A 27,170-nucleotide genomic window follows, 5' to 3' on the forward strand; every position below is an offset into this window, starting at 1 on the left:
TTAGTAGGTGTGACTGAAAACATGATTTTTTTGTATTTCTTTTTATTGAAACTCTACAAAATGTTTATCGGCTTCTGTGGGTGAACGTTATCAGTAGCACTGATACATTTCTGAAATCTCTTCTGCGTGGCTTTTCCTCAGAAATTTATTCCTACGTATAATCAGTCCCTTAGCCTTTGTATCTTGCTTGTGACTGCTCCAGGTAAAACATGTGCATTTCTAAAGCTGAAAAGTAATTGTGGGAATGGTATTTGTGATGCTAAAAGGGTGTCTCAAAAGAATGGTTACAAAGATGGRAAAAAGAACAGTCCTTCCTGTGCTTCCAGTTCAGGCTGCTAATTTTACATCTCCTCATTTCTAGTTCCAAAAATCTGGGTGAGGTGCCTGTGCTACAACTCATGTTATCATTAGTTTTACAGTTAATAAAACTTCTCATCTGAGACAAGATATCTGAAAGCAGAATGTAAGTTTGTTTTCATCATTATCTTCAAACATGGGAACACTTTTTATCACTTGACTACACATTTCCTTTTTTTTTTTCAAAGAGAAGATTGTTGAGATAAAGGAGTTTTTAAGTAACTTTTAGCGACATTTGCAGAGACAAGTGTTATAATCAGTAACTCTTGTTATTTCTTCTGTGGGCACAATGACCTTTAATTAGTCTGTCCATTATTCACGTAACCCTGGGCTCACAGATTGATATCCTGGCTAAGAACACAGTACAGAACTAGGAAGAATTTAATTTAGGAACAGGCAGAAAAGGCACTAGAAATGAGAAGGTCGACATGCTGTATATTCCGCATGGTTTAATAGCTCAGCCAATAATTATGCCAGTGTGCATTTAAAAATATATTAAACTTCTGATTTAAATAGTTAATCATCAAATATTTTCTATATTAAAGCAACGTTATTGCACTCTTCTRTCCGTGCACATGTGATCTGGTCCTGCAGACACTTTAGTTTGATTTTCTTTCACTAATTTCAAAGGGTGACTTTGATATTTGTAGCTGAGCATTTGCAGGGCTGGGTRTGCAGGGTGCTCAGAAATTGCTTTCATTCCTCTTGTCCCGCAGATACTGCTCATGCGGGACATACAGTCGTGTTTGCAGAACTGGCTTCAAACATCACTGAAAAGGTGTTTGAATACAGTGTAGTTAGGACATATTCATTTATTAGAGCAGAAACACATATATTTATTTATACAAATATACTCTCAACCCCTTTCTTTTTTTTTTCTGATTTTTGTCTTTTATCTGTTTTAGTTTCAAAATTGTCCCTATCAGGAGGCAGGACTAACTTTAGCCACATTGAATCAGTTGTGTTCCTACCTTTTGACCTCCAACAGACGTAAAGCTATGATAAATGAGGAGTCCTAGCTCCTAWTTTCTTTCCTGAAAGAGTCTTTATTTTCATTAATAATATAATTTACTTTTTATTATTCTAATAAGCTGTTTCGGTGATGTATTTTCCAATCTAACAATCTTTGTTGGTTAATTTCTGCCATGTAAATTAAAGTATGACTTGAAACTAGYATATTTTTTTTCCTGTGAAGTTGATGTGACTTCAAGGTGTTGAAAAGAATTTTTTTGTGTGTGTGTGTTATATGGATGAGYGTTTTGTGTAGCCCTGGATGTTGGAATCCCTTCATGTGCTGGCAGGCTCCTTAGAGCTGGCCTGACAAGTTCTTCAGTATTTCAAACTATATTAAAAAAAAAAAAAAGCACATCCGTCTATGTTCTGTGACGTCCATGGGCTGTGAAGATAGTATCAAGATGTAAAGTGGCAGTAAAGTTAGTGAAGATGTAAAGTTGCAGCACTTTGCAGTGCTGTTTCTTCTGAGCTTGCAACCCCCCTTCCCAAGGCTGTTCCCATTCTCTGTGGCTGCTGTTGTCACTGAAGGGAATGGGTAAAACGGGAGACAGAGCGTAGGGATGGGTAGTAAGGTCAGAAATGGGCAGAAAGCAGCGCTGAACGTGGACGTCAAGGCTGAGAGCAGTTATGCTCATGCCTGAGTTATGCTCACGGTGCACGTACAGTGCAGTACAGGGCAACCTGCAGCCGTCTAGCAGCACGAGTGGCTGTGCGAGGCTGAGGCTCTCGGCTGTGCACGTGGAGAAGGCTCCGTTATTGCCCCGTGCATGTGAATTGTGGGAAGGGGTGATCCAGCATCTGCAGCCTTCTGTGCTCCAGCCCGACTCTCCTAAGCAAACACAGGGGCAGTAAGTTGGACTCTTAACCATCAAAAAATAAATGGACTAAATGGCTTAAGTAATTGGCACAATAACAATCTGAGTTGTTGTTGTGGCCCAAATCCTCTGTCTTGCCTGAAGGGAGGGAGGGAGGAAGGAGCTGGGCAGAAATGTCCCATAGGCTGCAGCTGGACTTGCAAGCAGTGTTTTGAAAATCGCTCTGTACTTCTGCTGTGATTCTTTGTGTGAAACAGAATTGTGAGGAGTATATCCAGCTGAAACACTTTATGTGCAAGCAAAGTATCAGATGGATGTGAGATACCTGCATATACAAATCAAGTAGCTGATTCCAGGTTGACGCTGGAGTTTGTGATTACAGTTTTGCAGTTGGCCATCTCACTGGTTATACGTATAACTGTCAGCTGAAAAGACTGTCTGTAGGAATGAATAACAAAGTAATGACAATGCAATATTGCTCTAGATTCTTCTTTTTTTTTTTTTTTTTTTTCCTTTGGTGTAAGACAAGCAGAGTAGATACAGGTAGTATCTCTTACTGGTTGGAAAGTGTGGACAAGTTTTCAGGTATAGTAACCCATTTCAGATTTGAATTAGAAAAAAAAAAAGTGAAGTTAAAGGTATGCAAAAAGGGAACCTCAGTTACTTCTGTGGATCATATTGACAGGCAGGACAGCATATGTTATTGGAAGATGATGAAGGGCTTCTTGCAGAGCTGTTGCTGTTTTAAAGGCATCATTCCATTTCTTATTAAACCCTTCAGTGGCTGCAGAGTCCTGATAGCTGCTCTACAGCCGTGCAAGGGAGCAGGCTGTGCTCTCCCAGCTCCAAGGGCTGCAGTCTGGGAACCTGCTATCTATTATTTTCATAACCACACTGGGATTTTCATTTGCTGCTCTGAGCTGCTCAGCGAAAGAGCTACAATGGAAAAGGCTGCTTTGTGAACTGGAAAGAAGGAAAAAGTCCTTTCAATGGCATCCTTGGAGAAGGGGGATATTTGGACGGGCTTGTAGGCTGCTATCAGTGATGAAAGGACTAGCACTGTTTGTAGCATTGGCAATGAGCTGTAGCAACTGGGCTCGGTAAGATTTTSTAGATAATATGTTGGGTAGGAGGAAGAGAAAAGTTGATTTAGTTTAATGATTTAAAAATGCAAGTTGTCTGGGTTTCTTTTGCATCTCAGCCAGTCTTGCAAGTATTTTGCTTCGTATTAGTAGCTGCTGAGGGAAATTGCATTCCTCCTGCAAGCAGCTGCTGATAATTGTGTGACTTATATTTGTGTGCTGCGTTTGAGAGCTTTAGGGCAGCCTCAAATCTCAACAACCGTGGGAGTAGCTCACACTTGAAACTGCTCTCAGTTTTATGGACTGCGGATGTAAGGCTTGCACGAGAAACAAATGCAGCTGTTGCCAATGGGTGTTATTTTCCAAATCTACTTTGAAGCATAAATTAACATCTAAAATTACAGCAAAAAGTTAGGCCAGTCTGTTTTAATTTCAACTGTTAATGCTAATCAGAAGCGTCCTCTCCCTCCTCGCTTGGTTCTGCCCCGCGTTGCAGGCGTCACTGAAGGTGCCGGTGGCGGGGCCGGCTCTGGCCGCTGCGGTCGCCCCTGCGCAGCAGCGCGGTCCTCRGCCGCCGCTCCAGGGTCCAGCCCGAGCTCTGCTCATTCCCTCGCTGACAGTGATGCAGCCGAGAGGCCTTTTCTGCTCGGGCATACACCGTCTGGCCACGCTGAATTTTGCCATATTCTTACCTGCATCTCATTGGTGCCAGGGTAGGCAAGAGAGTGTCTGTGTAGAGCCGGTGTCCAAGTTTGACAAAAGCACTGCTAGAATTTGATCGTATGTCTTATAAATTTAATAGCAAAACTCTCAAAATTTTCAATTTGAATAAACATTTTCTATTTGTTGCATTTCTAATTGCTGGACTAGTATTATTTATTTCAWGGTCCCGAGGCCTGTCCTCATTTCAGCCTTGTGTTTTTTGCATTGCTAGATTAGAGCGTTGCTCCAAGAAGTTCTTGCTGCCTGCGGGCCCCAGCGTGGCCTGCGGAGCCACGGGGGAGTTTCTCTAGCCTAACGTGCTGAACAGCTTGAGAAATGGGAGCAGTTCCACTTTCCTTAATGGAAAGCCACTGAGGAAGTGGAATAGGGTCAGCAGAGCTGAAAGCCAAGAAGTTTCTGTCTGAGAGGGTAGATCTGTGCTGACTGTGTCTGCAAATGCCCTGATTCCTCCTGAACACTCTGAAGGGAGTAACATGAACTGGTCACTTTAGGCATATATGATTTAGGTACCCACTGAAGAATAGTGGGAATGATGGAACTGTAATATTAACAATTATATTTGTGGTTTAAGAGGTGGCAGAGGGGAAGGAAAAAAAAAAAAGGAGGGGGAGAATTAGAGGTGTCTAGAGAGGTTTCATATGCTTCATTTCATGGAAGGTGGAATAATACTACAGGAAAACAATTATTTTTTTCTGTGGCTTCTCTCTATCAGGTATTGTAAACATTGTAAACTTGATTCTGTATTTGTTTTTACCTGTGGTCCTAGAAAGACTATCAAAAGCAGTTTTAACAAATGCTTGTTGKCTAATTATGTTATGTGGTCATTATCTTGATAGGAGTGGTGACATTAAGTTGAGATTACCCAATAAATTCTAATTGGATTGACAGCATGAGACAGCGACTTCCTTAGTGTTTGGGCTGCTTTGCAAAGTAGCCATAGACAGGCTTGACATTTTTCCCCGGCTTAAACTGTCTGTGGATGGAGCTATTTCTTGAAACGAATTGTGATTTATTAGACTCTTGCCTTGATTAGTACTCAGTGTGTTGCAGTTGAGCATTGCAGTTATCATAGAACTACAGCTCGGCAAATGTGTAGTAGTGAAGCCACTCAGCTTGTCCTCTTCAGAAGATATATGAAGTGGGAACAACACAGTTGTCCTGTTATAGGGAGAGCTAAAAATCACTTGCCCTGTTAGTTTTACAAGAGCTCTCCTTGGTCTTGTTTGTGTTAAGAAGAAAACCCAACTCTTTCCAAATGAGGGATTTGCTGAGGTCTATTAAAAAATAAAATCAGTATCTTTTTCTTACTCAGCAATGACCTACAAGATCAGGCACTGCAGAAAACAAATGTGTGTCTGATAACCTTAAGCATGGGTTAATTTGCAAAATAGTATTAATGTTATAAGATTGTAAAACATTGAAAATTATTTTTAAGTAAACTGTGGCACTCTTGTTCTTCCTTGGTATTGGTCTTGCAGCTTCCCATAAAACTGCAGCTTTTTGTGATTTGAAAAATACACCTACTCATCAGCCCTTTTGATGTGTAGATGGAGATCAGTGATCTAAAACGAGAAGATTTGTGCTCTTCAGACTGAAGATAGGACATGAGATTATTACAGTTTATTTATAGCTTAAGGAAACATGGGGGCACTTCTGTTTTACAGACACACAAACACGAATTTTTATTGTGAATAAAGTTACTAATTTAAAATTTCTGGTGTCTTATCACTTTGTATATGGGTGCTGTATGGTTCTAATATTTTCTGATATTTCAGAACTTTATTAGAGACCAGAAGCATCTGACTSACTCTAATACAGTTACTTGATTGACTTCTGCTGCTTATGCTGTCTTCTCCCTCATAAATTTAGAAGGAAAACAGTGTTTATGGTAGRTGTTCATTCTTTTAAGTTTGATCCAAAAGAGATACAGACGAGCCCAAGCGTTTCAGGAATAAAAGAATATTCTTATCTTTCTCTTCATTCAGATTTGTAGGAAGCACTTGCACTGAGGCTTTGCCACAAGATAGATTATGACTAAAATGTCATTAATACAGAGTGTTGTGGAGACCATGAACTTGTGCTTCAACAAAAATTACGAATCAATAAAACCAATTAGGTCAACTTGTTTAGGGTAATTTTACCATTCCCTTTTGAGGTACTAGCTGGTTTTTCAAATGCAAGCAGATCAGCTTTCTGGAGGCAATCTCTTTTCCTGCAGAAAGGCAACCGAATCCTCCTGTCCAAGGTTTTCCAGAGTGCTGATGCTGAGGCCACAGTTGCTGGTGAGGAGTCCTGCCTTTAGGCMGCAAGATGTGCTATGAAAACAAAAGGGATGCTTTTAAAGTGTGTGTAATCTTAGTGTTTCACTTGTGTGTTGCTCTTGCAGGGACTACTGTAACTCTTGGAAGATGCTCACCTGGCATCTGGCGTGGAAGAGGCTAGGAGCTGTTTTCTGCCTAAAAGCCACTGATCATAAATACACTGATACTTTATTTCTTGCAATTCTAAAAGAGCGCTCCGTGGTGATTACCACTATTAATTACCTAGATTAGTTTACAGCTGAAACAAAAGAACATGAAAGTTTTACTTTAGTCCATGATGTTGCCAGATAGTGGGCAGATATGTCGCTCAGTGTCCGTAGAGGGGCCTCTTGGGTCACAGGAGGGCTGCTGACCTGCTTTCGTTTTAATCACTGAAAAGGAGACTGCACGATCTGATGCTGCAGTTCAGCGTTTACGCTTCTGTGTGAAAGCAGCACTTTTGAGTGCGAGTTGCCTATTTTGTTTTCCTTTTTTTTTTTTTTTTTTTTCTCCTTTTTTTTTTTTTTTTTTTTTCTTTTTTTCCTTTTTTCCCCGTTTGGGTGGCCGTTGAAATGAGGAAAGCAGAGAAAGGTCAGTATGAAGCATTAAGAGATTTTGTCTCATCCTTTTGGGTCTTTTTAGTCCTGTCTTGTAATACTGGCATATTCTTGCATTTATGGACTGCGGTGGCAGTAAGTAGCAAGCTCAGGCATGTAGCAGCCAGTCAAGAATCCCCTTCTACCAGTTACCTTGTTTGTATTTTTCTTATACTTTTTTCCCTCTCCTTTTCACTTTGCATTTGGTAGGTTATGTTTCTCACTGGGAAATAATTGCTGAATAGCAGGTGATCTGGCACTGCTTGATCTTTATTGATCTTTACAGCATATATGTGATAATCAGCTCTTAGACAGGGTGCCCCAGCAGGGGAAAGCCCTTGTCTGCCCTCTTCTCCCCCTAGATTTTTTTCTTTTTCAGTTTTCTCTTTGGTTGCCAGTAGAGATTTTATGCACAGATCAGATGTATGGATGCAGGTGAACACCATTTCCCTCTGCTGCTGAGCCAGGTACCTGGSAGGTGGCAGGAGGCAACAGACGCTGATGTTGGGCAGGTTCTGCCTTTTGCATTGCTAGCAGAGGAGAGTTGTTCTGCCATGGGAGCTGAAATGGGTTGTTGCTGGAGTCTCTTTTTTCCTCTTTGAGTCTCCGGGGACAGATTAGAGTCCTAAACCCTGCTGTAAGCAAGGTAAGACWGGAAACAATCTCACACGCTCTTCTTGGAAGCCACCTGCTATAGCAGGTCCAGACACCTGCAGCTTTTCTCAGGAGCAGGGACTATGTGCAAACAAGTTTGCTGATGCCTGGGATGAGGAATGTTGCGCCCTGTACAAATGTCTTTGTCTTCAGATTCCCTCCTAACTCCCTAGACTGTCAAGCATAGACCAGTTTTACAAGAAGTCCATAAGTTCTGAACATTCAGACGGTCTTGTCAAAAAGACCTCATAAAAACTGCAGGAAAAGTTCATAACTGACATAGCTGGCCATTGCTCTGTAGAGCTGCAGCTTCAAAACTGCAGTGTTGCAGGACTTTATGGATGTAAATGTATTTAACCTCTTAAATATACTGAGAAAATGTCYGGTGTCTTATCCCTAAGGGAGATATCCCTGGGAACGGGGGGACGGCTTCCCCTGGGCTGGCGGCAGCACTACCTGCGGCTCAGCCACTTGGGAAGTGTTTCCTGCAATGCTGCTGAAGCCTTTTACCAAAACAGAGCCCAAGCACGGGTGGTGTCCCTCTTTGCAAGCTGGAGCCCTCTGTTCCCGTACTAGCTCTGCACTTTTAGATGAATTTGACTGCCCCTTTCTGACAAAGTTTACTGTTTCGGGATAAGCCTCTTTTTCGGAAGGATTGGGAGGAAATCCTTTGGTATTCCTCACAACAGCTTGGTCAGAGGAAAGGAAAGTAGCCTCATCTCTTTCCTGAAATCACAGGTTTAAAACTGAAAATTATTTCTAAATCATTTTCCTCTTAAAGATGGCGAAAATGTGTGGAAGAGCCTTGACTTTCACGYTGTCTGTCGAGACGTCCAGGCAAGCAGTTGGCGTGTTCAGCGTGTGCAAGGCTGTTTGCAACATGACCAACAATTGCTCCTCTGTCTGTCAACACCTCTCATCCTGTTCCTTTTTTGGCACTTGAGAGAGAACAGTTCTAGTTATATTCTGTGGTCTCAAATTTTCTTCAGAATAACTAATGTTACTCTCCCTTGATCAGGGAAGCAAGTAGGGCTAGGTTGAAAATATTCATGTTGCCAAAAGCAAGTGCAAACTTTTAGCTTTTTTGTTACTATGTGGGAGGGGGAACAACTTTTCAAATTATTCTCAAACTGGAGAAATTTCATGAGTGAGAATATTATAATACATAACAAACATCATAGTGAAAGAAACTGATGTTAGATCTAGAAAGAAAAAAATGCTAAGGTAGGAGGTAGAAGTGTTTCAACATATAATTTGCTGCTGTACAGTTGTCTCTAGCAAAACATATACGTTCACTGAGAAAAGTGTGATTGAAATTGCCTTGATCTTTGGGAAAGGAGATTTTTGAGCACCAAGACATGTGACTTGGGGAGCCTGTGGAGTTGTCTTTGTCACTGGTAGATGAACACGTTAAGGATATGTTAAACTTTGCCCTACTTCTTAAATGAGATGGGAGAATAGTACTGGACTTTCTTGATTTCCTTTTTACCCCTCCACTCTTGTTGAAACCCAGAGTTTTGTGGCAAGCAACCAGCTGGTCATGTGTAGAAGCTCAGGCCTGTTAGATGTGACGCAGWGAGGACGCAGAGAGGACGAGCTGGGTTTTGTCCTCTGCCCTCAGCGTCTCTGGTTTCCCTGCCCTCTGCACGGGGGCACTTGCAGCTCCTTCTCACGTGGTCTCACCAYGGTGTCTTGCTTCTGCTATAGATAATACTCCCATCATCTGTAAAGGCAAAAAAGCTCAAAACTGAAACTCTTATGTTTTGTTTTGGGTGCATCTCAACAGGGTAGCCTGCCATGTTGTCAGGTTTATTTGAGCTTTTCATGAAACATTGCAACTTCGCTTCCTTTTGGCAAGGGCAGGGGCCACACTCCCTATAGCAAAGTATTGGYGGTGGCTGGGGTTTGCTGAGACCAAGGTAGCTTCCTGGCGCAGCTCTCGGGGAAAGGAGATCACTTGATCTGGAGCAGGACCACATGACGAGCAGCTGAAAGTAATTAGGGGCAGGAGGCTGCCCSGGGCCGCAGCTCTGCGCGGCGGGGCGAATTTCGGAGCTCTGGTTCTGAAATACACGGGTCTTATTTTCACTCTCTGCCAATACCAACTGTCGATGAAAAGCAGCTCTTTTTGCATGGCTATGGTATTCGGGAGAGCTGAGCTCTGTGAGGAGACTCGTTGCTGAAGAACACTTGAAAAACTACAGATCTGTTTGCAGTTGTTGAGGTATGTAAATGCTTTCTCTTGTTTATTTTCCTAAGATTTATTGCATTATTTTCCTTGAGCTGACAAAATTTCTGTAACCAACTCTTACCATATTGAGAACTTCAGAATTGTTCTTTTGACAAATGCAGTTAAGTATTTTTTATTATGAGTGCATTCAGCATTTTTGAATCCTCATTTTCTACAGCTGAAAGTAAATAAAAACATGAAATACAGTAGTTTATGTAAGATATATTCTTGAGATTTAAATGATAGAAACCTCCTACAGCTCCTGGTGTATTTGTCATTGTTTTTTTTCAGGCCGGGTTTAGCGTGAATCAGTGAGAGGTGAACAGGAGGGGTTTGTGAGAGGGCTGGTGGCAAAAATAGCAGAWGGTGCTAACAGGGTATGGAAAGAAGAGGATGTTCCCTTTGACATGGGATCAAAGTTGAAGAGCAAAAAAGAAAACAGGCAATAATGCTTTAATTAGCCTGGATTCAGTGTCAGACAAGTGCCATAAAGCAGGAAGGTGCTTCTGGTTCATAGTGGAATCCATCTAGGTTACTTGAGTTGCGTTTAATCTCTTTGTAGGACACTGGGGGAAAGAAATCGCCTTGGTTTAAGGACGAACCTTGGTGAATTTGTCGTTGAGATTAGAAGAAATGACTGCAATGGCCAGAGTCTGGATTGAGGAACACCAAGCTCACAAATGTCAGCCAGCATTTCTTAATGTAGTTTTATAAAATGTGTCCTGTAGTTAGAGGGTGGATAGCAAAGTCTGCTGTGCAAATAAATCTTATAATACAGGTAAATTGTAAATTATCTTAAAGATAAATTATATCTAATAAACTATTAATATGCTGTTTTATTTTAGCAGGATTAAGATGCTATGTTACATTAGCAGAAGTAGAAATAAATTTTAAGGAGAAAAAACTTAAAGTAACTTTTCCTTGGTCTAAATGTTTGGCTTTATAACCAGGAAATAATCTAACTCTTGCTTTTGTGAAGGAAGTGTATCAGAAGAATAAAGTTGCTTTAAAGAAATTCAATTTTGATATAGTATGGTGCAACTGTTGACATAAATCCCAATGCAAAGATCTCAGTTCTGCTTATCTGGAGTGAGTCTTGTTAGGTGTATGTTAGGTGTATGTATGTAAAGTTAGGCAAAGCTCTGCTGAGATCAGTGGGGCTGTGCTGATTAAGGCTGCCTGAAACGTTCCTTTTCATTTACTGAAGTTATTTTTTTATTGAGACTTCACAACTAGATTTTTATTTACCTCTGTAGGAATCATATGCACCAATTTGAAGTGAAACAAGACACTGCAAGCTGAAGTCAGTGTTTTATTAGAAGGTGAAACAGCAAATTCAATAGTCTTTTGAAACAGAAACTTTGTGGTGCCTTGTGTGCTCCTGGCTTCTAGTGACCTGGAGCTTGGAATTTGTAGCTGAATAGACTTCCCCCACCCAGATCTTGTGTTTTATATTCTACGTTTCATTTCAGAGGTTTGTTTGTAGGTCATAATGTGGAATGYAACAGTTATTAATAAATTACTATTTGAGGTTAACTTGTTACAGTTAACTTGAGATTTTCTCACCCTTATTACTGAATTTCATACTTGCTGTTCAGTTCGGAAAGCAAATCGAATCTACGTGGTGTGAAAACTGCACATGAGATTCTTTGCACACTTTTATAGGGAGCTGCTGGGATCAGCAAGAGAGGTCTGATAACTGCTAGATTTTTTCTTAGAACAACTTCGTATTTTTTTCTGAAACACCCTTGTGCAGTAGCTGAGCTATAAACTCAGTCTTGCTAAGCTGCAGCTTCGTTATAGAAGAGCATTTTGAAAAATAATTTTAAATGAAGGTTTGTGGGGGAGAGATAGGAAATCGCCTGTTACTGAGTGTCGTTTTTCTTTGTTAAAGCAAAGCTTATGGAAGCAGAATGTCTACATAAAACTTGAAGAACCAATTCTTGAAGGAGGCATCTGCAGCAGGGAAAACCAGCTGCAACCGCCGGCTTTCAGGCAGGGTGCTGCCCTGCAGCGGGCCTGGGAGCAGCAAAGGGCTGGGACACGTAGYGGGGCGAAGGGCCGCTCCAAATTTGGGATTCTCTTCACTATCCTTGCAAGGTTCGTGCCTACACCCCTAAGAAGTACGGCGAGAACTTGTGCTTTGTTCTGCTGAACTGGCCTTGCGCTGTATCGTGGTTGAATTATAATTCAAACTAGAATATGGGGTTGTGGTCAGAGGAGCAGGATGACTGGTGTTGGCAGCTCGGCTGAAAAACATCAGGCATCTTGAATGGGAGCTCTGTGTTGTGCTGTACTGCTCACTTAACAGGAGCTGCTTCTGCACTGAGCCTCCCTTGAGCCTCCCTAGCCCTGTTAGGGTATAGCACAGCTGTGGGATAGGGGCATGACTTGAGGCAAGCACCTCGCCAAAGACTGTCCCAACATTTCCGCAGACCTCAGACCCTCAATRAAAAGCTGCGCAGAGTTTACTGTCCCTTGTAGTTGTGCACCTGTAAAAGGGAAGGATTTCGTGACTTGTTCAAGGAGTGGACTGACTTCTATGAATTCTTACGAAAATKATGCTGTACTTACAGCTTTGCTTTGTGAGAAGAGATTGAGTGTTTTCTGGGTTTGGCCAGCACCCTCCATCCACGTGCGGCTGTTCCCTGCCTTGTGCCTCTGACTACCCATCTTGCTTCAGGTCCGATCATACTGGATGTACTGATCATACTCCTACTTAACAAAACAAAAAGGAAAAAAAAAGAAAGCAAAATCAAACAAACCCCACAAGTATTTCCAAATCCAAAGGATAAGGAAAGTAGATTAAACCCTGCACTGAAATTCTTTCCTGCCRCACCTCTTTCATATRCTCACAGCTTGCTAAGTGAATTATGCCGTTTTGCTTTATGGTGCAATTTGTATCATTTGTGGGGTTTTCAGATCTAAACAGCAGTGATTAGTAGGTATCTTTGGGTGGTCTGTTGCTGACCTTCCCCATAGACCATTAATGACTTAATCGTGGTCGTTTATCTCTGCCAGGTGTTTTCCCCGTAATGCAGCATCCTGCAGCCTTCCTGAGCTTGGCAGTATGACCTTTTGGAGAGACATTATCTGTATTCCAGATATCTGTCTTCCAAAACAAGGTAAAAGACAGCTGAGAACTTTCCTACCCTGGAGGAACAAAGCTATATATGTATGTTTAAATTAATTATTTTCCTCTGGCTGCTTACGCAGGGGCGTGAACAACCCAGCTTGCTAATGTGTATAGTGATCTAATGGTCTGGCACAGAGGCTGGGCATGTAAGCTAGTGCTTTCTTTAGCATGGGTGCACACACCTGTGTCCTCTGAGAAATGACTACACCCATAGCCTAACCATGCATGTGAAAAGTTTGTTTGTGTGTTTGTCTTCCCCAATTCTTAAATTTTGCATTTTTTTCAGCGCTTAAAGGCGTGCTCAGTTCCTGCGACGCTGTGGTTCTTAGTCACAGATATGGCATTGGCAGCTTGTGATGCATTGTGGCTCAATGGTTTTAACAGCTGAATGGCTGGGGAAAGATTCAGCAATACGGAGCTGTTTTATTAAAAAGGCAAAACAAAACAAAGTCTTTGCTTTGTCGACTCCGGTGCTTAGTTGTGTGTGTGACYGTTGCTCGGCTGCTGGAACGTGAGAGCAGCCGCCGCTGGGGGCTYGGAGCGGTAACCTGGGAGGCAGAGGCTCTTGCTCTCACAAAAGACACAGGTCCTCTCAATGAGTTTAGCTGTTTTCACCAGGTCCCTTTGCAAATCCTAGTTTACTTATAGTCTTTTCTTACCATGAAGCGCTAAGGGAGGAAGTTTTGGGTGTTTGTGCAGAGGTTGGAATTGCACAGAGATATTTCAGTAGGGATGATGTTGAGAGTATCCCTTGCAACACTCCTGTTTTTATTTTCTATTTTTTTTCCGGTTATATCCTGCCTTTCAGTCTTGTMTATAACTCTGAGTTATCCTCTGTTGAAATTCAACCTCTTTTTCTTTCTGGTTTGTCTATGCTGAAGTGCAAATGTAGTTGCAAAATTAACTGTTGTTTCCTTTCCTGGCTTCTCTTTTCCTAGCTTTCACGTGCTTTCTGGAAATGAAATCCAGAATTTCTTGTTCTCCAGCCTGCCCCGTTGTGCAAGGTAGAAATTTTTCACCACATCTGCAAACCTGTTGCTTAACTTACCCCTCCTGGGCCCCCTTTCTGGCTGGGCGGTCATGGTTTTGTCTGGCATCTCTTGTAATATCTCTAGTTGTTTGTGTGACGGTCAATTCTTGTTCTTTATTCTGCACTTCCAGCAATGCTGACAGTGTTGTAGAGCAGCATCCTCAGGTGAGACAGGTTATATTGGCAAACTAATGCTTTGCAGCTCTCCTTTTTCATGCATTTTTGCAGAATCCTATATGTACCTTGAACTTCCTCAAAATCACTTGGATCCTTCCAAGAAGGAGATGTCGTAGATGTTGATGCTCCAATTCTTTGTAATTTCTTTATAGTTGAAGCTAAAAAGGGCATGACCATGAAATGTCAAATAAAGCTAAAGCAATTGAGAGAAACTGAAGATAAATGTTCAGAGTACGTCAATCTCTTCCYCTCATTTGTGAGAGGAAAACGTATTTTCCTTCCTGTTATTTATATTACAGAGAAGTCCCAGAAAGTGTAATTTGGGTAACATTAAAGCAAGCTAGGTCATGTGTTTCCTAAGAAAAGACAAAATAATGGAGCTGAGGATATTTCAGTGCTGTAAAGTGCTTATTTATTAACTTTCTTCCCTCAGCATAACAATTATTTGATTAAAAAAAAAAAAAGAAGGAAAAGAAAAGAAGGTCGCAGTTCAGTTCACGTGTGTCACGTTCACACATCCGTGAGCTTTTGGCCCAGGGCAGTTTTCACAAAGCGTTGGCCAAGGGCAGCATTTGGCTCCTGTTCCTTGCTTGCAGCAGGGCTGGCAGATGCAGCATGAGGCTCTTCCTCCTGTCATCGGGACCCTCTCCATGGCCTTGTGGGGCCCTGTGGGGCGCGGGGCCCTGTCGATGGCTGTACGTGTGGGGCCCTGTGGGGCGCTCCCCTGCCCCGGGAGACACGTGAGCGCGGGCGGCGCCGCTGCCGCGCTCCTGCTGCCGCCTCGGGCAGCGCTCGCACGGCAGGGCCGGGTGAGTGCAGCGCTCGCGTGGGGTGGATCCTGGGGCTCCGGGCTGGCTGGGACAGCAGCTTCCCTTTTCCCGCAAGTTTCGCTGTGTGTCTGTGTAATTTCTCATCTATAGATCCATACTTTTGCTTGTGTTCTCCTTTGTTGCTACTTGGTGCCTTCGTTGTCCCGTGGTTTTCTTCCCTCCCGCAGCTGCACGATGACATGGGGCTTGCATGTTTTGTTCAAGGCCTTTATTCAGAGAGCGTTTTCCCTGTCCCATGCGGCACAGGAGAAGTCCTGCACGCCAGGCCGCTTCCCTCTGGCTGCCGTGGTCTCCAGCGCTTTATGGTGCAGTGGGATTGTGCTACTTGTGTCCTGGAGGCAAAAGCCTGCGCCTGTAGCAGCGGTGCTCGCTAGTGCAGCAGGCGCAGGACTGCGGGCTGTGCAGGCAGGGCCGTGCTGGCCATGCAGAGCATCCCGTCCGGGGGGCTGGCGTGGCTCCGCGTGCATGGGGAGAGGGCCCCGCGCGCACCAGGCGAGGGCTGGGAAGGGCCCGTCGGGGACGTCGGAGGCCAGCGGCACTCACCTGTAGTGCCCGTCCATCCATCCATCCATCTACCCGCAGGGCTGTGTGCGGGGATGGAGCTGCAAGGGGGGCAACGAGGGTGCAGAAGAGGGGCTGCAAAAGTAGGAACCTGGGAGGGCTTGGTATGGAGTCTAAACCATTTCCATATTTTTTTTTCCAGCTAAGGGGTTGTTATTCTTAAAAATATTTTTGTGAAACAATCATTCTAGAATGATTTCAGACTTTTCTTCCTCTATCAATCTCATAAATTCTAACTGTATCACTCCCTCTCTGATTCTTCCATTTCCCACTGTTGAGTTTATAGTAACAGGTCTGTGACTTGGTTAAATGGCTTTCAGGTACTTAATGAGGAGCRGGGAGGGCATGTGTTTTAAAATACACGGATCTTTTATATAATGTATACAAGTACAGAGGTGAGTGGCAGCTGCCCCTTCACATGGACTACATAAGCAGTGGTAAGTGGAGAATTTGACCAAGCAAATGGTAATTGCCAAGAAGTGGCGGCTTGGTGAATTTCTTAAGTATCTTAACATTTTTAAAGATTAAAGTTTTTAAAGTTGAATTGCAAGAATTGTCTTCTATTGTGTCCAGGGGGTTGTGTTTCAAAAGAGGGGCTGAGAGCATGAGGCTGCCTTCAATTCCGATTCCAGCCTTGTTTGAATGTTCATGTAAGTAGTGTGCTGGGAAAGCAAAGCCGTATGTAATAACAGACTAGATTAAAGAAAACTAAATGAAAGCATGTGATATACTGGAGGCTTTAATAGCTCCTTTAGACAGCTCTCAGCAGTTTTTGCTGTGAATATGTTTTACTGTGAATGTATTCTTATTTCTATAGCAGAGGGCTGGACGTACCTGGCCCCTAGCACTGTGAGCCTTAAGAGGCCGAGGGTGGAGATCTTTTTTTAAATATTTGCCCAGGGAGGAGGACAAGGCTCGAAACTGCTGTGAAAACAGCTCCGCGTGTCTGCGGGGCTGGGGCGGCCACGCGGCCCGTTCCGGAACCGCAGCCGGAGGCGCCCGGCTCGTGCGGCGCCGCTGCGGCGCGGCGCGAGGAAAGAGGCTCCCGCCTGCTCCCGAGGGCTCCTCGCCRCTGCGCCTGGCTCCGGGCTGTGTTTGCGAGCGGCCATACGGAGAGCTGAGGTTACGGGAGCGCTGCTGGTGGGGCATGTTTGTGCAGTTAGATACTCGACAAATCCGGTATGACACAGCGATATCTTTTGGGTGGTGCCCACCCCGCCATGGGTAACCGGAGGTTCTCATGCAGCCCGGGATGAAGGAGGGATGCTGAGGTTTTACTGCAGCTTTTGGCAGATCTCAGCCAGATGGGCTCCTGGGTCTCCGGGCTGCTAACACTGATGCTGCTCTAGTGCCCTGCTCCCTCCATACGGACCTGATCAGGGTGCAAGATAAAGCAGCTTTCTCGTAGTGCATGTGAGTTGTCAGTGCTCAGGTGGCACCATCGCCCCTGTGCTATCAGAACTGTGTTCTGTATCTCTACTGCTAGCTGACAAAGTACCAGGAGGATAAGACACATATTTCTTTCTGAGGACAATAGCATAATATGAACCATAACGCTAGCCTGTCCTTGTATAATGTATTGTATAATATACTGGCCCTAAGATTTGCCTTTTATAGCAATAATCAATTGAGGGATAGTGAAGCTAAAATAACATAAACTTGAATAGAGGGGCCCTATGTTTGTGAAACAGCCCTTTGTTCTTGGCAGAACTTCGGAGGGCGAGAGAACGCTGTGTAAGAGTCGGAAGCTTAAACCAAATCTAATCTTTACTAAAAATCCTCATGTTTGCTTTTTAAAACGTTTTCCCTTCCTACTAATGCATTTCAGTGAAAAGAGGCTTTGTAGAGCTGCAAGGTAGACTTACATCAGTGTGTCATTATCTGTTCCACTCGCTTCTATATATCACTCCTGCAGGCCTAGCTGGGAGCTCAGGCCTGCAGTTTTGATATACTTATATGTTAGAACATAACTGTTAATGATTGCTGTTTTTTTTCCCCCAACATTTACTCTATCGCATTAAAAGACAACAGCGGAAGGTGAATTGGCTGCCTGTGCCTTGGTAGTGGGGGTGACCTCTGTCACCTCACACTAAGCCTATTTCTGCAAGGTCTTACTGTGCTGGGGGACTTGACGTAAATATGCCTGGACTGGCAGAAGGGAGACGTCGAGGTAGGAAATGGCAGAGATGCCAAATGTTTCCCACTGACTCTTCACCTGGAAAACTCTTGGTAAATTCGAGTGTGACTTCACCGGGTCGTGGTTAGTCCGGCAATGGCCACGTTGCCTAATCACAGTTCTGCTCTGTAGCCAAGAGCAGAACTGGCAGAAAGTCAATTTTGGCTTTTGTTTCATGGTGGTGATTGACATGCATGCACTTGAGACACGGAGTGTGTTCCAAACCTCAAGCTGTGAATGGGTATTCAGGAAATGAGTTGTGCTTTGCCACTGATGCAAGCTGCTGCCTATGACCTGAGATTGTTTTATCTCGTTCAAGCTACGAGCAGTTCTAATAATACTTATTTACACTTGAAATGGAAAAAAATATGCTTTGCATTTAATTTCATCATCTTTTTGTACATTTTGGTACTTGTTTTCACATCTCCCTTGAAAGGGGCAAATTTCTACTGCCTTTAGAGTGGTTATTTTAGGCTTCTCTTTTACACATTCATTGCTTTGAAAACAACATAAGGCAACTCACTACTGTTTGTTTTGGGGGAAGTGAGGCCCAGTAGCCGCTCAACAGGAAAGTGCTGGTGCTCTTATATCAGGCTTTCTAGTGTACACTCAAGGGATGTGTTATAAATCCCAGCTAGTTACCACACTTTGATCAGACTGTATTTTACAAGCGGTTGTTGTTTCAGTGGTGCAAAAAAAAGTGAGAAAAACTGTCCTAATTTTTTCCATGAGGCCATGGAAAAATGTGTGTGTTTATTTAATGACATTAAGGCATCAACAGTTAGTTTAAATGATTTGCTACTATCAGGAATAACACTTTTAAAACTTGTAAATCGTTCTCTTGTTTCATTGCAAACTAAAAGAAAACATTATTTGGTTGTTTTTCCTCCTGATATAAAAGAACTTTTTTTTTGACACCGAAACATAGCTATTAATAGGAAATTATTATCATGCAGATATGAACCAACTTTAGTTAAACAACTTTGAGAGGCTCTTGTTGTGTGTTCACAAAAAGTTCAATGAATGTTTAATGAATGAGGCCATATGGTGCCTTTTTATTTAAATATTGTGAAGAATCTCACTTATTTCTGAATATTAATAACCTCACAGTGAATGCAAGATCAGGATTATATTGCTGATATGTTTAAAATAGCTTCTTTTAGCTTGCACACCGATTAAAACCATTCTGCAACTCAGGCTACAGATATCTTAAATACTTTTCTTTGATCTTGGTTTTCATTCTTGCAATTGTGTTCCCTGTTCTTTGCAGCAAGAGGAGTGGAAATAAATCACAAAAAAAAAAATGTTTTTGATACTGACATCTGCCATAATTGAGAGTTTAATATGAAACCAATGTTGAAGAGTACAGAATGGTTCCCATTGCTGGATTCCTTGTAGATAAAATAGGGATTTGTATTTTACATATAGGGCAAAAGATGCCTTACACAGTTATTGAGTAACTAATGCTTTTTGCTTTGCTCTCTTAGGTGTCTCCTGAATTCTCACTATGTCTGATGGGGACTATGATTACCTCATCAAATTTCTAGCGCTCGGTGATTCTGGAGTGGGAAAGACCAGCCTCCTTTACCAGTACACAGATGGCAAATTTAATTCCAAATTTATCACAACGGTGGGCATTGACTTTCGGGAAAAGAGAGTGGTGAGTTTTCACAAGCAGTATGTTCCTTTAAAACCACAGCTGTTTTTATATTTGTGCCAGCTAGGTTTTATTTTTAAAAATCTAACCTGCTGATGCTTGTGTAGAAGCTTGGGGTTCACAGTTACCGTGCAATTAATCTGCAGAGAAGGAAATCAGTCTGCCCCACCTACCTCCCCCAAATGTAGAATAAAACGAGCTGATTCTCAGTGGCCTCCTGTAGCAATTGGCCAGTGTTGATGGGCGCAGCTGCTTGGTGAGCTGTGCTCCTGCTACCCAGAGCAGCATCTGTTGGTGAAACCCCATGCAAGGAGTGATTGGGCTGAAGCAAAAGTTGCTTTGCCCTTTGTGAACATGATTTGCATTACCCACAAGTTCAGCAAGCTTATGTGTCCTTAAAGATGTGTTTTTTATCTCCAGTAATCTAAAAGACTATTCAGGGAAAAGAAGACAACTGAACCTGTAGCRTTCTATAATACACCAAGATTATTTTTATATGATCTTTCCAAAGCTAACAGATGTCTTTATGTGTTCATGCYGAGTAAACTCTTTATCATTTATTATTAGCATCCAATTTTTGCTTTTATAAGCTAGAATATGATAAGATCTGTCCTCAGCTCTTTTTCAGCAATCTTTTGGCAGTTAAGAAGAAATGTCATTATCTTCATGAGTATATTGTGTTTGCTAATGAGGTTCTGTTAGATGTACAAATATACTGCCAGATTGCATGATCTGATTGTTGCTCTTTTATAATTACATTTTAATTCGAACAGGATACAAGATAATGGTAAAAAATAGAAAAATGAAATTAAAAAAAGCCTAAGGAAACTCAATGGCCATTCTGAATAAATTTGCAGTCAGTGGTCTTTTGGAAAACACTTCCCTTGTTTTTAAATATTCAACTACATGCATAATTAAAAGGCAGCCCTATTAATAAGTCATGTAGAGCAGAAGGTTTGAGCAGTACTTGAGCCTTGAGTCAGAAATGCTGGTTTTAAATAGCAAGTTATGTTGCTGGGTTGCTAACGCTGTCTTGCAAACTTGTCTTCTGTAGGTCTATAGACCCAACGGGCCAGATGGCRTTAGTGGCAGAGGGCAGAGGATACATCTTCAGCTCTGGGATACTGCAGGGCAGGAAAGGTGTGTTGCTATTGTTTGTTTCTTTATTTTTTCCTCTAGCAAGTGAGGTGGTTGTCATGAAGCTAGAAAAGCACAAGTAAGTAAATGATTTTATTTTTGGATTGTTGTGTTTTAGTTGCATGATTCAGTGGGTAAAGTTTTCTTGCTCTGATTTTAACGGTGATGGAAGCAGCTTCCCATGAGTGCTCATCAAGTTACAACTGTGATGAATTAAAACAATAAGACTATATTTTTTCTCTCTGTCTTTTGGAAACATTCTGGTTACATTTTTCTTGGCCAGTTAATATAGACATTTTCAAGTCTTTTATSATAATTATTGTTTTGGTTATTGTTAATGTCTTAAAGTCTTGGGAAAATGGGACAGATGAAGTCAGGTGAAAGAATTCATTTCTAGTTGTCTATTAAAAGACTAATATCCTGGCAGCAGATTATCTTGAAATCCAGAACTGAGGTGCACAGTAACAAATTTCAGTGCTATATGAACTTTCCTCCTGAGTTCTTGATTAGGGTGTGCTTTACAATATGCAGCTTGACCGAAAGCTCTCAGGCTGCAGTGGGAGGTCTCCTTGACTTCCTGAGCCCTGGATCAGGCCGCAGGAACGCTAGCAATTCATGTTAGCCAATCCCTACACCGGCAGAAATAATTATAATGAATTTCTTGTTCTGGCAAGTTGAGTTTTAAGTTACTACTTTTTTATAACAGTATGCAGTTATATTTCTAAATCAGATGTGTCAGCTAACTTTGCTTCTATGGTCTAGGTTTCGTAGCCTGACAACAGCTTTCTTCAGAGATGCAATGGGGTTTCTTCTACTCTTTGATCTGACAAATGAGCAAAGCTTCCTCAACGTCAGGAACTGGATAAGTATGTGTGGTTTTTTTTTTTTTTTTTTTCTTTCTTTTTTTTTCTCTTGCAGATTTATATTTGCAAATATAGGTGCCTTTTCTGAGAAGCAGTTAGAACTATTTAGAAAAATCTATTTTCTAAAGCTTTCTAGGGAAAAAGAAAGTAAATGTTGCATTCATAATTGTACTAACTGGTAGTGGTGGTTTCAAGCGCTTACCTGAAATTCAGCTTTGAGTGTGTGTGAAAGCAAGCTGAGAAAATATTTTATTCCTGACTGTGCTGTCATTCTGCAAGTGATGCCTGTGGAAACCTGTGCAAAGCTTTGGCTTCAGCTTTGCCAACAGGGCTTAGTGGGAAGCAAGTGTCACGAGGCTAGTATACCTAGGGGAAGCAGTTCCCACACCTGTGGCACATCAGGAAAGTATTTTTTTCTGCCTTCCTAGCAGCTCACTGAAGATATTTGGCAAGCATAATTCCTCAAGCTACAAATATACAACTTCTGTGCTAACGTTATCAGGCTTCTGCTCCCCATCTTGTTCCCTGGGTGTGTGATRGTGGACATCCACCTGCTCTCCGGCTTCTCTGTAACAGAGAAGATGCTGGTTCTCTTTCTATGAGTCATTTTCCTGAAGTTCTTGTGCCCTTGAAAWGTGCTAGTGTTCTTAGTGAGAATAGCAAGATGTGAGCTTGATTGTTGTTGTTGCTGTTAGGTCAGCTACAAATGCATGCATATTGTGAAAACCCTGACATTGTATTATGTGGAAACAAGAGTGATCTGGAAGACCAAAGAGTGGTGAAAGAAGAAGAGGCAAAGGAACTTGCAGAAAAATATGGGTAAGTAACTTCCTTCCAGTTATTGTTCTGCTTAAAGCAACATGAAGCATGCTATCTGTAGTGCCACTTCTGTGTCCTGGAAGGTGATTGTTAGAATAACCATTCTAGAGCACTTRACTGACCTGTATAATATCTTGCTTCTTTCAGAGGTAAATGTTTTCAGCTTTGCGTAAAATTATATGCTTAATTTTTTAATAACCTAGCATTGGGGATCAAGTGTTCAAATTTGCATCAACTGTTCAAGGAGCTTTGCGCGGCTTGTTCCTGAGCTCAGTGACTGTCCTCTAAAGGTGCTCAATCCTCAGCCTTGCTTTTCAGGAAGACATCTCCTTACTCTCCTAATCTATCCCTGGGAGTCCCCAAATTGAGCATCAGTTGGGCCAGCTGAAGGAGATGACAGCCTTGTTTTTCCCATTCTTGATGGAACAGTGGCAAAGCTTTCTTCCAATAGGATTCTTCCCATAGCAAATTCCATAGGACTCTTCTACCCTGTTAACTACGAGTCTCATCTCTGGACTATATTTGCATGGTAGTGAAAGTCAATGTGTATTTTTGAAACAAGTCTTCTGAGCATTTACAGTGATTTGATTCACATTGTGGAGTAGCTTTGTAGCATGTGAACTGGATTTCTTTTCATTTAAAAATGAATCCAGAAACTGTGCCAGCTGCTAATGTGCCCTCAGTTCAGGAGATCGAAACAGAGCTGATCCAAAAACCTGTAAAACACCCAGCCTGTGAGCTCTGTGTCCTCAGCCTGTTTGCCTTGGTCTGCAGGCTTGGCCCTGCTGGGCTGCACTATTTGCTCTTACAGATTTGGTCATAAATTAGCTTCATTGACCTTGAAGAATCACTGGAGGGAGGCAGATCTGAAGCTAATTGTGCATTAGAGACAAATGGGTTTAGTTGAATATTACCTGCTTCCTTCTTCCTCCTCCCACCAAAGTGCTYGTTTGAGTTCCCTATCAGACCACTGACAGCAAGTGCATATGTTATTTTAACTGTCTGCTTATGAGGGAGCAAAAATGTTGGGGACTGAACAGGAACAGATGGCATGTGGCAATGTCTTAGACATCTTTCTACATGTCTCTTCACCCTCTGCGAAAAACAATGTATGAAACATTCCTCATGGTGGCTGAAAATGCCAACTTGATTTAGGATGGGGGAACTAAAAGTCAAAGTTATAGATCACATCCCATCTGCAGGCAGCAGGAGCTTTCCCTGCCCGGTGCAGGGTTGGCCAGAGCTGCTACACTTTCCCAAATGCTGCTGGATGCAGCAGGGTAAGTCCTGCCACGGCAATCAGGCAGCTCGCCACGGGAATGTGTGATCCTGAGCACACTTTTTGTGGAAAGGCTTTCTACGAGTAGGTGCTGTGTTCTGAAAATGTTCATAGGAGACGTAAATACAGGAATGTAGTATTTTTGACCCCTCACTGGATCTTGCAAATTGGAGATAAACRAGAAATACTTCAAGTTATGAAGTGATTATTTAGAGAATTGCAGTAAGGGAGCTGCTCTAGCACCACCCTGTGGGTAGCAGAGAGCCCCAGGGTTCCTCACCCTCRGCAGTAATGGAAAGCACTAAGTAACAAAAATGTATGTTCAGTGCCAAGGTGCTGAGAAGCTCTTGTTGGCAGCCAAGACCTAACTGGGCTGAGCATGGTACACACACAGGATAAATATTTTAAATAGAGTCTACAGTGAAGCAAACTGAAACAAGATACGGTGGCAAGGAGGGTCACAGTCGGCACGGCAGGAAGTGGTGCCCCACACCCCAGCCTGAGCACGGCCGAGATGTCTCAGTCTTCTAAAAGAGCGAGGGTTTGCAGGAGAGGTTGCAGGAGCAGGAACAGCCTGGGAGCAGTTCCCGAGTGCAGACACGCTGTGGGAAAGCACACAGGTGTCTGCTCGAGAATGCTCCCTCAGGTCTGATGCAACATGGACCATAACATAGTGACAGCCTGAAGCTTTTGTCCTTTCCATGGTTTCTGCTATTTTTTTCTCCCCTTTTTTTATCTGCTACTTCAATATCTTTATAGGAATGGGGCATTCAGTGTAGCGAAGAGAGCAGAAATACCCTGAATGCCTTCTGCATGTTAACAGGGGTGCACTGCTTCCTCCAAAATCAGGGCTCCTGATCTGTGTGCCCGGCTTATCCGGGTGTTTTTTTCATGTTTGGCCACAGTTATTTGCTATGAGCTACGTGTGAAAACCGCAGGGCTCAATARGGGAGGAGGGGCTGGTGACTTCAATAGGAGAATATCTTATCCCTACCTCTTCTATGCTGCAGATGCAAAATGTTGCTGCCTTAGAAGTACATCTGCTGGGGCTGCTGTGAGYATTTTAAAGCAAGAGTTGCCCTGCCCCGTGACACCTTTTGTAGTGATGGTCAGTCACTGTGGGTTTTCCTGYCTTGCCCACAGCGGGACGTGCACAGGAGCGCTCCCATCTCCCAGTGCTGCAGCTGAGCTGGAGAGGGGCAGGGGGAACGCTGATGCACAGGCAAGGCTGTGCAAAGCAGCCGAGGCTCCTGTGGGGGAGCAGGACTGGAAAAACAGACTTCAGGAGCATCATCTGGGGAACTCCTACCTACCGGTTCTCTGTAAAATGTGCATTCTGCAACGTGAACTCATGCTTATCCTCCTGGCCCATCTGCAATGTGAGCCATTTCRTTTGCATTTCAGACCCCTGAGCACTTAGAGCACTTAGTGTCTTTCTCCTCCAGAATAGCAATGACAGCTTCAGGTGTGTCTGCAATATGTGGCAGTAATCATGCTTGGGTTTTGTTCCTATGAGTATAAACTGTGTAATTTAAATTTCTTTGTATTTTCTTTTTAATCTTCTGCAGAATACCCTATTTTGAAACCAGTGCAGCTACTGGGAGTAACGTAAGCAAAGCCATCGATACTCTGCTTGACCTGATCATGAAGCGCATGGAACGGTGTGTGGATAAATCCTGGATCCCCGAAGGGGTCGTGCGCTCCAACGGCCACAGCTCTACGGAACACCTGAACGAGGAGCAAGACAAAGGCAAATGTGGCTGCTAGCCGAGTTACAACAGTTGAATTTAATGTGTATGCTAAGGTATAGTACAGCTGCAGCTTAACTGTTTAACTTATGGACCAACAGTGTCATATAGTTCTAGTATGAAGCTATATTAATTCTTGGTGTTTCCTTTTGAATAATTTTGGCTCTTGCTTGGAAGGTGTGCAATTTATGTGCAATTTATGTGCAGAGGGCATCGTCTGAGCCCYCTTCTTTGGAGGACAGAAAAGGAGGGGAGTTTTCATCACCAAATGTAGAAAAAATATGTATAGACAATAGGAAAGGGTGGGCATCTGCACAGCATTCTCAGGTGCCATTTTAAAGCTTCTCTGCATACACAGACTAAGCACATAGATTAAATAACATGAGCGCTCTTATTCTCTGCTAACAGTAAGTTCACCAACAGCGTTCATGATTCTGAACAGGTCTTGATTCTACTTGAACAGAAATGTTTTATCATTCCATCATTAGATAAGTCATGAAGAGCAAACCCTAATTTTCCCACAAAAGCACAAAATAACTTTTCTTTGCTCTTACAAACCATTAGCTTCTAGTGATGAAAACTAAGAGAACTATTCTATGTGGAATAAAAAACTGTCCAGAGAAGCACAACAGGTGCACATTTAAAGCAGTTTAGGTATGTCATGAAATTGAACACTTAAACTACAACTGTACTATATGAAACATATCCAACACATGTTTGAGACCTCCTGGCATCATCTGAATTTTTAGAATATGCATACGTTTATATGTAAATGGCATAAGTGTACATCTGCTGTTTTATTCCTTTTTATATTGGCTCTCATATCCTAGCAGGAACGCAGGGCAAACTAGACGTCAGCAGAATCTCATAAGAGCTAGTGCTTTATGTTGAATTGGTTTTACCAAACACAGATTGGGAACCTTCCTTCAAATTGGGACTGAGAAATGAACAGTGATTGTCCTCTGTGAGACACAGCTGTCTAAGATACCACTTCTGTCTAAATCAGTATTTCTATAAATTCATACTGCTCACTTTCCCCCTGCCAAACTTTGCATCCAAATCGTTGTTATCATATATGACTTGTTGATTTCCTTTAGGTTGTGTTCAATAGATTTGCTCCCTGTCCTTGCCTTTTCTTTTCTTTTTGAAGATCTCATGAATGTCTCTTTTTTGTTTCAGTGGATAATGTTACTCCTTGATCATTTTTATTTTTTCTTATGACAACACAAGGAAAAATCAGTATTTTTTAGTTGTTGTTGTTTTTTTCCCTAATCTGATATGAGATGTGCCTACCCTGGCAGTCTAAAGTATTGCCAATTAAAATCACAACACGCCAAACCGAATCTTTTCACAGACTTTCTGTAAGTGTTTACAAAACTCCAAAGCTATTACTTCTTTTAGAAATTATGTATTTATTTATTTAAATATTCTATCTGTTTGGCTACTGCAAGTTCAGGCAAACATTGACATCAGTTGTCAACATGAATTGCAACATAACAAAACATTTGAAAGGACCAAAATGTTTACTAGAATAGGATCTAATTATGAAATTATATCTTTGATGTAGCCTCTGGCTATATTAGAAGTATAAAAATAAGTGTTAAAACTTGGTTCTTAAAGTATTTTAAAGGTAATGTATTTTTCTTTAACAAACACAAGATGTAAATATTAGATTTTTATCAGAACATACACAGAATATTTGAAAGTGCAATATAATTTGACTGCTAAGACAGAAGTTAAAACAATTTATATTGAATAAATATAGTTTTTCTACTACAGAATACCAAGAATCTAAAATGTTTGTGGACCGGAGTTACTGTCGTTTAACTCGGAGTGCCTTTTGACGTTACCATCATGCTTGTGACCAGTGGAGTATTAAACTCTACTGTAGGACACAACACACTTCAGTGTACTTCAGTGTCTGAATTTCTTTTAAAGCAACTCTGCTTTACAGAGATTGCAGTGGAACTTTGTCGTACATTAACT

At 42.2% G+C, this 27,170-nt stretch overlaps 1 protein-coding gene across 2 annotated transcripts; it reads left to right on the forward strand.

Annotated features, from left to right (window-relative positions):
• Positions 1-442: 442 nt before the first annotated feature.
• On the forward strand, positions 443-26,260 carry RAB27A (RAB27A, member RAS oncogene family). 2 transcript variants are annotated; one of them, XM_026045781.1, is made up of 6 exons: positions 443-463; positions 19,169-19,341; positions 20,393-20,478; positions 21,238-21,341; positions 22,034-22,157; positions 25,005-26,260. In XM_026045781.1, the coding sequence occupies exons 2-6, from the start codon at positions 19,189-19,191 to the stop codon at positions 25,201-25,203; spliced, it is 666 nt and encodes a 221-aa protein (XP_025901566.1). In that variant the 5' UTR covers positions 443-463; positions 19,169-19,188; the 3' UTR covers positions 25,204-26,260. The 2 variants fall into 2 exon arrangements, with proteins under 2 accessions (XP_025901566.1, XP_025901567.1); XM_026045782.1 differs by lacking the exon at positions 443-463 and having other exon boundaries at positions 19,062-19,341.
• Positions 26,261-27,170: the final 910 nt, after the last annotated feature.

Source organism: Nothoprocta perdicaria, unplaced genomic scaffold, assembly GCF_003342845.1.
Source record: "Nothoprocta perdicaria isolate Ctin4 unplaced genomic scaffold, notPer1 scaffold_41, whole genome shotgun sequence".
Classification (NCBI taxonomy): Eukaryota; Metazoa; Chordata; class Aves; order Tinamiformes; family Tinamidae; genus Nothoprocta; species Nothoprocta perdicaria.